A 10,843-nucleotide genomic window follows, 5' to 3' on the forward strand; every position below is an offset into this window, starting at 1 on the left:
TTATGTCCATGTATCATCGGCCTAATGTGCTCAGAGGAAACCCTATGTATGTAAAAAAAAATACAACCATCATGCCGCGCACGCACTGCTGAGTTAAATGCATGGATCAAACCTTTGGCTATATAATCCTGCATGAATTCACGAAGGCCCATCGCAGCACTCACACTCACAAAAAGCGCTTCACTGTGAAAATCAATGCATCGCCACCTGGAGTTAGTTTTGCAAATGAGACTGTGGCATTTGGCACTTCTGCAGTGAGGTCTGGGCTGCCTATGCATTAAGTCATTCAATCCCTCTGTGCATTAGTCAACACAATATTCTGCAGTCATCTTGGGTAAACAACACCCCTAATTTCCAATTAATTAAATTAGTCTGGTCCCCGTCTCCATTCTCCCATCTTCCTTTGCATGCAAGGGACCATACAGCAGTACATACAGAGATCTAACTTATCTGTCTCAATTAGTCAACAGGTATAGGCATGTAAGATTGATGACTTCAAGTGAAGATCTTAATCAAATGAAAACGAGTGCATCACAACCTTGAAGGGTGTAAATATTGAAGGGCCTAAATGCAGCATTTCAACAGCGGCTCACAGCAACAAGACCCATACTCTGCGTGAGCTGCATCCGTGTTGAATGCCCGGTTGATGTTGTAAGTTTTCTTTTGGTGCTAATCACCAATCGCTGCAAGGAGAATGACAATTGTTGTGCCGCTGTATGACAGGTAAGTCCTCACCTTTCAAAGGTGAGACGGAGTTCAACCCATAAATCTCTGAAGCTGCGCCCTGCATCACTAACTCACAAACACCTCAATGTGAATGTACATGTACCCTCCACCCTCGCACCTAGTTTTAGGGAAGAGTGCCAGGTACTTTTCAGCTTACATTTGGCAAAACCCCATTGGACAAAAATACATGTCGCCTGCATTTCAGGATCAAATTGTGACCGAACAACAGCAGAAAAAGATGTTGATAGTGCCCAGTTCATTACATTCTAGAATATGGAAGCATTCAAGAACCTTTACTGTAAGAGCTTCAGAATCATTGTGCACAAAAAAACTGTGCTTAATGGACAGTTTTGCATATTTCATAATTATAGACAAAGTCCACAAAGTTTCCCATGAACATCCCCTGTTCTCAAACATGTTCGGTGACACCCATGTCACAGAGTGACAACCAAATGAACTGAGCAAGACAAACCTTGACTGCAGCAGCCAACGCTGAGATCATTCTTCCCCAGCTCAAAATGCTCTTGTCTTTGCCGACAGGGGGCAAAAGTACCAACAGCAGCAGCCGTTCTCCTAATGGGCAAGGTTCGAAGCCAACCGTAAGGCCGAAGGGTCAGCTTTGACACTTGATAATAAGCTCTTCTTAGTAACTTCCTCGTGGAGGTTAAGTAGGTATCCATGGAGCAGTGTGGAAATGGAAATTAATGGTAACAACATTCTTCCATGCATCCTATAATGCATATACATCATGTGCTTCTCTGCATCTGCCTTTCAAGTCTCACATTTGCTGTGCTACAAATAACTGGTGTAACTGATCAAAAATTATTCCAACAACTTCCTTGTTCGTTTCCTTCCCTGTTACGTTTACAATTTTCTCTGGCTTTCTCTCTGGACTAGGTAATCATACTACACAATAAACTTACAACAGATAAGCAGCAGCACGGGCTGTGTATGAAGTATTCAAAGAAAACAAACGACATGAAAGATTTCAAAACACAGCTCTTTTGCAATCACTTCCTTCCACATGGTTCACTTTCAGTTTCACCAAAAGTTGGTATCAGTCTGTGAACAAGCAAAGAGTGGCATTTTAGCTTGGGCCATTATTCAAGAATTCAACACATTAATGAAAAATGCAAGACATAAAAAATGTGTCCTGTTGTGAAACAAACATCATGTTGTCCCCTACATGGATAAGGAAATATTAAAAATATCATCTAGAATTGGCCATTTCATTATTGGCAATATCTGCCTTTTGGGGGAATACCACAACAAGTTCCTTACCAACCCCCACCCAAAAAAACCTTGACAGATGACAAAAATGACCTCCACAGATTGAGCGATATAACCGATTGTTTTATCCCTCTGCGTGAAGAACTGAACTTACACAAGTTCTCATCAGAAAACTTGTAATGATTCAATGCATTTGAAAACCTCAAGCTCCTGTGGTTTACCAACGTATACGTACATTATAACATTGCTGTGCATATACCAAAAAAGTACATCCTGTTGAAGTACTTGTACATAAACTGCTATACTCAATTTTCAAATTTTCAGTCACCCTTACATGTAAGTGCCTATTAAGGTGCTCTGTCTCGGAAAGTATAGTTATATACATACAGTATATTTACATACAGGGAGTTGAACATGAACGACTATGAATGGCTACTCAAATTTCACTCTGTTATGACTGGCCCCAGTGGCTGAGAGGAATTATTTACTCAGGAGATAACATTTTGTTGGTGGGATACAATTAGCATATAACTGGAGTTTGTTATGAAACAAGAGTATCAAGTCAACACTCTTCATTTTCACAGGATACACTGGCATATTGCAGAGACAGTTGTCCTGAGGGCCACAAATGGGCAAGCTACAGCAGCCAATCGCAAGCACACACATTCTTTTATGATAATCAGCAATATAGAACCAACCATCAATAATCAAGATGAAGAAACACAGCTATAGGCTCCCTCCTGCTTAATGGATGTGGGCGTTTCTAGAAATGTTTGTCAAATCTGACGGCAAAATTTCAGAGCGACATCGATCATTTTGGGCAGAAAAAATGAATGTCGCCTGCCCTGCATATGTGCAAATTGATTTCCCCTATTCCGTAATTTTCCCAAACTCGTGAGACCTCCCACTGAAAGCAGCCTGGCTGCACTGCATGATGATTGTCACCAGGCACTGCACAATGAATCCTAATGCAGAACAAAAACCAAATGTGCTACCTTAAAACCTTCCCATTTGTCCATGTCCTACAAATGAGACGCAATTGCATGAAATGCCGATATGGCCCACGGCAACAACTGGATTGGCATAACTGCTTGGCTATGAAAAGCAAACTGATTGTTAGTTTGGCAGAAAAAAAGCCTGTAAGCAGAATGTAATGTCTGCAAAGGTTAAAGAAATTCACAGGAACAATGAGCACATGTGAGCCAGATGGTGTTTTCACCATAACAGAGCAGGCTGCTCATCTGATCATATTTAGTTGATGACTTGGACTGAAAAATGACTTGCAAAGGTGGATTCAATTTTTAAAAAAATACCCTCCAACGCAGTCCATTAGCCTCTGCATACTGTGGGCTGCAGAAGCTACAAAAGTTATTCACTTCAAAGAAATACCACACGTATGAGCAAGCTGATAGTTTAAAGGTTGAGATCCGCAGGAAGCCAAACGTATGAACCTGCCTCTAAAAACAACAATTTACAGTTGTACAGTTCAGACATGTGATTCACTCAACAATTAAACACATCCCCAGGTAGCCTGTCATGTGCTCTGTATTGCTCCGTGTACTTAATGATTTTCTGTTCATTTCTGTTGCTTGAAATTTGTTAAGCAATCGATAGCTCTGCGAAAGTGAGATAAGATGGGAATAACTTCAGCTCTGTTGAGTACTATAGGCAATCAGTGACTTTAGATTACCTTGGGAGAGTGCATACCTGTCAGGTCTTTTCATAATAAACTCAATCTTTATATTGTCAAGATGAGAATTTTGTAAATTAATTCTAACGTGTGCATGCACGCACACATCTGAAGAGATAACTTCTGCCAAATATGAACCATCCATCAAAACACCAAGGACAAGTACTATACATGTACATGTGATTTTTGTTTTGAAAATTCGCCATCCTTTGATTGCATCAGAACAAACACCAACCTATCCATCTGTTCCCTCATTTTTTTCTCCCATTCCTTTGTCCTACTCGAGTCTAGTTTCCCTGATACAAAATGAAATGCATTCAAACTCATCATCGGCAACGCGAATGGCACAATGCTGGCAGGTCTATGTGCAACACAGTCTTCGTGTACAAATCTGACAAGGAATGAACCTTCTGAGAAGCAGCTTATTTGAAGGGTTGTCCACGTCGGGAGAAAAAAAGATGTTGCTGACAGATGCTTGTACTATGTATGTGCTCATATACTTTAAAAAAATGGCAAAATAACATACCAGTCATTTGTGTACCAAGTGCTAGATTTTATTTCTGCTGGTAGTTTACAGCTACAGATGAGAGATATTTCCTTGTTCATGACCAGAAAGATCAGGATATTCTCTAAAAATCCCTACACTACCTTTAGGACTTACTCTTTATGTTTTAATTTTTGAAGGCAGTAGTGAAATTAGGGTGAAATTTGAAGGGACACTGTCAGCAAAATTGACTGTGCCAGATAGGATGTGGACATTTCAACATTTCCAACGGGGAGGGGGTGTAGCACATCTGGCATGTCTCCCCTCCTCCATTGCATGAGTCCCCAGCCCAACTGTTTTGGGAGTTGTCATCTGATCTGTACAGTCCTTGGCTAATTAACTTGGTAAGATGGCCAAATTCGTGGAGCTGGGTAGGTAGGTAATACAGCTTGGCAAATGTCTACGTGGCAATCAACTGTGAAAACATTCCCTAGATATATATGTCAAATGGTCATGCGGCATTTTGGCTCAGATATCTCGTCCTTACTGTTGAGCAAATATATTGCTACGCCAGAAGAAATTTCTATACTTAGGCTGCAGCTCTGTAGAATTGGCTGGGCATCGAATCCAGCTCAAATGACATCAAGATCTCGCTTTACAGTTGGACACTGCAAAGCTGATCTGCGAAGTGAACAAGAGATGGTTAGCTTGAATATGATGATTCAGCTGGCATCCTCTTTGTTACTGATGGATCCTAGTTTAGCTTTAACTAGTAGACGCTCACCGCAACAAATAGCTTCTGTACACAAGCACTCCCTCATGTAAAGAGCTAGGCTGGGATGATATGTGAATGCCATTGCTACCACGTACCTACATGTATAGCCCACATGGTATACTTTCGAGTTTTCACATTTTTGGAGATGAAAGTTAAGCTGCGTCCCAAATGGGCAATGTAATGTCCACGCGACTGCAACTAGTTGCCGTTTCATGTCAAATAATACCTTGGTAAAAATACAAAGCCATAGCCACATGATACCCACCTTGGACACAGCCCATACTATGGCACATAAATGCTGGATTAATTACGTAACATCCACTCTCATTCATATACAGGGGGACCATACAACATAATGGGCTGAGGGACTACAGTAACATACCATCTTCCGACAGCGTGTCCCATCCATGCAGCAAACGGTTGATGAACGACACAAATCGCCGTGGCAACTCCAATATGGCCGTAAAAGCCATGCCGGCTGGGCTCCCAATCGACACTGTCACCGATTGTGTTGCATGCAAAAGGGGAAATTTGGTTTCACTTCACCAGGGTCAAAGCATGCAGGGCGTACACTGGAGGAATGTTAGGTATCATTCAGTTAACGGTTACTGAGGGTTTCTCAAAGAAGTTTGTCTTGAGGAACTACTTCATACACTGGGAGTTTCATCCAATTGGGCTTGATCATGCAAAGTCTTAGGGATGCAAATTAGGTCCACCATATCTGAAAGTTAAAACACAATATGACAATGTTAATTAATGACATTAAGTAACAATGTGGTATTGGAAACAAACCGCATGCCAATCTCTCAACTACTGTACATCTTTAAAATAAAAATGTCCAAAGTCATTTTTTAATTAATAGAGAGGCAAGATCTTACATCTACCTGTACCATTTTTTGGTCTTATTTAATCTCAATAAAGGGTCTGAAATTAATTTCCCTTAGGTCCTCACTTTATGCAAGAGGGAATAAAGCAGGAAAGCCTGGGCACTAAAGCACATGTGACTTTGTAATGTCAGCACAGGTCACCACACCACAAACCTAATCCATACCAGCAGAAGTAAATATCTGGGAAAGCAAGTTCCTGTGACATACGGTAACGCATTTTTTAAATTAAAAACTGAAAGCACTGACACTTTAATAAAAACCAGCAGCAGTACCTTCCCAGGGGTGAAAGAAAAATCAACCCTTTTTTTTTTTAAAATGCAGAGACTTAAGTCAAAGAAAGCAGTTCTTCAGCTCCATGGTCAAACCAATTTGATGCCCATCACTTTTACAAGCTAGGAATAACAAGCTACAGTGACACCAGTGGATCGTAACAGCTGCCAAACTGCCGTTATCCACGGCAGATATAATGGCGGGTGAGATGATGACTCGGATAATCTGATTACGAAACTCACTTGTCAAGACCGATTTTTCTGCATCACTGAATCATGGTGTGCTAAGTTAAGAGGTGAGCCGAATGTTCCACCATCAGTGAGCATACTCTATAGTGACAAAGGCATGTACAAGGCAAGACTCCTGCCAACTTCAGAGATATTTATTAGCCTACAGTACCTGAAGCAATGATAACTCAATCTATTGATAGAGCAGACTTTAGCAGACTGACATGGTTGTGCAAATTATTGGGGCTCAAGAGTGACCAATATTTACAGATTTCATTTCAGAAATTTGCGGGAATTCATTGAAAAGTTTGAAAATGTTTGAAAGTTTCTCTCAAATTAATGCCACCGACTTTGGGAAAGAATAAGCAGCGCTTAATGTTTCTGGTTTGGGGTTGTTCCAATAGATTATAGTACATGGAGGTGATTGTCATAACATCATGCAGTTTTATCTCTGCAAAGAGTCTCCATGGTAACCATCGACAGTCATCCAAGGGGATGAATAAAGAATTCTTTTCAAACCCTCAGCTCTTGAAAAACATTACCACTTTGATACAACCTGATGAATGTGGACATCATGTGAGCGCATTGTAGTGTTGACAGTTTGCAAGAATTGAGCAAGATTTGTTTAAGGGCATGCGGCTTGGACCTTAATGCATATATTCCCACCAGTTCCTGACGACTGCAAACTCAAAGGACACCTGGTGCATTGTAAGGTCATACCATTAAGATGAAACAGTATTCATTCTGTAGCCAACAAAATGGGATCAAGTTACAATATATCATTTTACAAAAATCTGAGTCTACAAACAATACTTTCCACAACGGAATTTGATCTCTTGTTACCTGAATCTCCAACAGGAAATCAAAACATTTTAATAACACCGTAAATTTTCTAAACTCTAAAATTTCTGCCTATGTACATGTACATGTTGATGTGCATGTACTGATCTAGAGAAAATATAATCAATATGCACCCTCACAGAAAAATTAGCTTGTTGGAACCTTCTTGTAAGTGTGCCAAAAAAATTGCCACAATCTTGGCAAACTTTCAGCAAGCTAGAGAAAGTTAGCATATATTCCTGCACATGTACGTGTACATATTACAAGCATGATGCATATTTGCATACAAGCTTGCATATGGTATTAATCATGTTTTTATTGTATTTTCATTTTAGAATAAATAACCCCAAATTGAAACTACATAAGAAAAAAAGATTTTCACATGAATACTTCCTTCTTCGAGCACTCAGTATATATCAATACAGATTTACACCCTGATCTACATGGATGTGACCAAAACTACAGACTAAGGTAAAGGCTTGTTTGGAAATCAAGACCATTAGAAATTCGAGACATATGTATTGTTTCTTTGCAATGGTAAAGGACTGGCCTAAAACTTGAAATTCAAATTTCTGTCATCAGTCTGTTTGGCAATTAATGAGTTCCATTCCCTAATTAGCGAACATACATGCATCTGGCACTCAACAAAACCCAAACCTATATGTTACATTTTTTTTCTTTATGTAACATTAAAGGGAAAAAATCAGTTTCATTGCGATGTGCACAAAACCCATGGGAGAAAGAACTTAAAAGTCAAAAACGGTTGTCATAGGGATTCAGGTACATGCACATGTAGATGCCAGCTCCTATATGAATTATGCCAATGCCCAAGATGGTAGGACCTACATCTATGTGTCTGTATGCTTAATATGGAAACTTCCATGTATGTTACCGGGTAATTTGAACATGCCCATATACGTGAAGAACTTGTCACAATTGTCATGATGTCTCCAGAGTTAAAGAACAACTGTGTGATGACACAAGACTAAAAACAGCAATTCACTCTCAATCTGTTTCATCAGTGATTGTCTGACATCCAAATGTCTTGCTTTTATATTTTAGTTGTGACGCATACAGGAGGGAGGCGCATGAAAGGTCTGACCATATCAAGGGTGAAAGTCATCAACAATAAAATTTTGTTCGGTAATGTCATCAACAGTTGTTCCAGCCAAACTGAGTGCCGTACTACAGACCGCCAACCCACATTAAGGCACAAGTGCCACGCCACTTAGACTTCTGGTGCCTTTGGGGAGCCTACAGCCAATAATAGAGGTACATGTAATTAGAAGTCTTAGACATTGATGGTATCAAGCAGGTGATTGTGTTTCCTGTTTCCTGTCAGATGAAACCATGAGCAATCACTTTTCCAAATGTTTGTCACGATCTTAGAAATGTTCCCTCTCTGAGACTTGAAATTTGTGAAAATTTAGCAGATTTTTCAAACCCCAGTTCAACAAACCACTCATCTTTGCTCTAACGATAAATGATGGCTAAAGATTCAAGATCAGTTCGGATGTAAGCAGAAAGGCAGGGGTTGCCCTCCACTGCAACACCGATTTTTGGTTCAGTGGTTTCTGAGCTACAGTTGAATGATATTTCATTCCATTCAGACTGGGTCAAGAATCCTTTATTTTTAAAACTTGGTCTAGCAATGCAGTATATTTAAAATCTAAAAACTAAACTTAAGGTGCTGGAAATATGCAGTTAGAGAACAGACTAGTGCACAACAGAAATCAATCCAACAGTACTTGAGATAAGCACAAATAAAACGTAACAGAGAAGTATAGTTCCCAGTCTCTGTTTCTACTCTCCACCAACAAAGGGCCAGTAACATCCACGACTATATAGTCACCAGGTCCCTAATTTTGCCACCTATTGTCAAGTCAAGTTGGTTTTATGGTAAGTGGTGAAAAAAGGGACCAGGTGACTATACCATCATGGACATTAAGCTAACAGTGTAACAGTTTAAAATAAACATGATTTGGGTGATCAGTTGGCCTGATCTTGATCCACATCACTGAAGGTCTTATTTGGAAATTACAGTAACTTTACACTGAGTTGAACAACCCTCAAAATACTTTTGGTGGCTTGTAATGGTTTCAAGAGATAAAGCACTCATAAATTTGGAATAATTATTTCATTTCCAGATTGAATAAAGCAAAATATTGAAAGGAGTATCGAATTAAACCTGAGCTAACTATTTTCCTTGACAATAAATCCAGTCTGCCAAATCCACCACAACTCCATGTAATTTAACTGCACATACATGTACATTGGGATAATCCTGCACCAACATGGGATCTCGTTCAGATGAGAGACTGACCAAGTCTAATATTCACCACCAACATTTTGCATTGGAAGTGACCATGGATGCCAATGCAAGAAATGAATCATCCGAGTTTCAGCTGCTTACATCAGATGACTGGTATCCCGAAGCCAAAATTAATTCATATCACAGATGAGCAACCTTGGTTACATAACACAGGATCAACAAGAATAATTAATGTGGTGTGAAAGGAGTACTTACATTTTCAACAAACAGACTTTAAAAGCATAATATTATCATGTGAACGTAAAATGCTATTTTGACAGAACTTCTAAAGAGAGAGTCCTGTTACAAATCACAGTGCATTTTAAAGTGTTTTATCATAATTTAATCCAGAGACAAAAAAGAAATCTTGAAAAAGATGTGGAAAAATATTAAAATAAAAAGAATAAACATTTATGCCAAAAAAGCACAGTGGACAGCTATGGAATTTGTAAGTACTGAGATACTTGCAGGATTTACTGTCCAAACTCACAACATGCAGTGATTAAACACATACAAAATAATATTCCAGTGTTTGCAGACACAACATATGGCCTACCTGTATATGGCCGAGCACATTGGCAATGCAGGTGCAAAAAACAAGGCGTTCAAAGTGCAGCATGCATTTCGATTCTACAGGATGCAAGGATAGCACGACCTGACCATTACCGTCCAGAATCACTCCACAGTACTAAATTAATAACTAGCCGCCTTTCATTAGCATTGTCCATTAATGCTAGTGATTAAAAACAACTCAAACCCAGCCCCCAAAAATTGGGGGGGGGGAGAAATGCGCGTACAGCGATATTACTTCACAATGGCAGAAGAGGAATGCGATGGCCATGAAGAGGTTGTGTACAACCTGCAGGCTGCTGCTGTAGAGGTCGTTGATGCCAACAGTGCTGTGTGTTCTCATGTGAAGGACTGAATCCCTAGCTCTCTATGCAATAACATGGGCAGACAGCAAACAATGGGGGCTCCCGTCTCTTTGACTGACAATGTTTTGGTCCCAAGAATGCCTTGGCAAATCTCTGTGGGCTTTTGTGGTGTGGACAAAAGCTGGCAAGCTATGGGTCACAAAAGAAACCTTAATTGCAAAGGGTTCACTGAAACTGGAAAAGAACTGAAGACTGAGTTCATTTCCTGGTGCAGGCAGGGCACAAAATATCAATGAGAGAGGGGAGGAAGAGAGAGGGTCCAGAAGATGGAGGGGCTGGCAGAGAAAAAAAAAGAAATGGTAAATGGAAAATTGAAAGTGTGATTTCTTTTCTAAAACTTAGATTTAAAATTAAATCAAATTAAATTCCTGACATTTCAGCTGATTATCAAAATGTAATCATTTTGTGGCCATCAGTTATTGAATCCTAATAACAATCACAATAACAAACACCGAAATGTAACAGGCA

The 10,843-nt window shown here is 39.7% G+C and overlaps 1 protein-coding gene across 6 annotated transcripts in view; it reads right to left on the reverse strand.

The window, feature by feature from the left end:
- Positions 1-10,843, reverse strand: part of LOC110991120 (uncharacterized) — a 64,310-nt gene that overhangs the window by 10,782 nt on the left and 42,685 nt on the right. Inside the window, exon 12 of one of the 6 annotated variants that reach the window (XM_087134494.1) lies at positions 5,374-5,626. The exons of the other annotated variants lie outside the window; for them this stretch is intronic. Coding sequence (XP_086990620.1) covers positions 5,553-5,626 — 74 coding nt within the window. The 3' untranslated portion in view covers positions 5,374-5,552. Of the gene's footprint in view, positions 1-5,373; positions 5,627-10,843 lie in introns of those variants that run through there. 6 annotated transcript variants of the gene reach the window in all.

Source organism: Acanthaster planci, linkage group LG03, assembly GCF_054643075.1.
Source record: "Acanthaster planci isolate LZ-2023a linkage group LG03, COTS_SCS, whole genome shotgun sequence".
Lineage (NCBI taxonomy): Eukaryota > Metazoa > Echinodermata > Asteroidea > Valvatida > Acanthasteridae > Acanthaster > Acanthaster planci.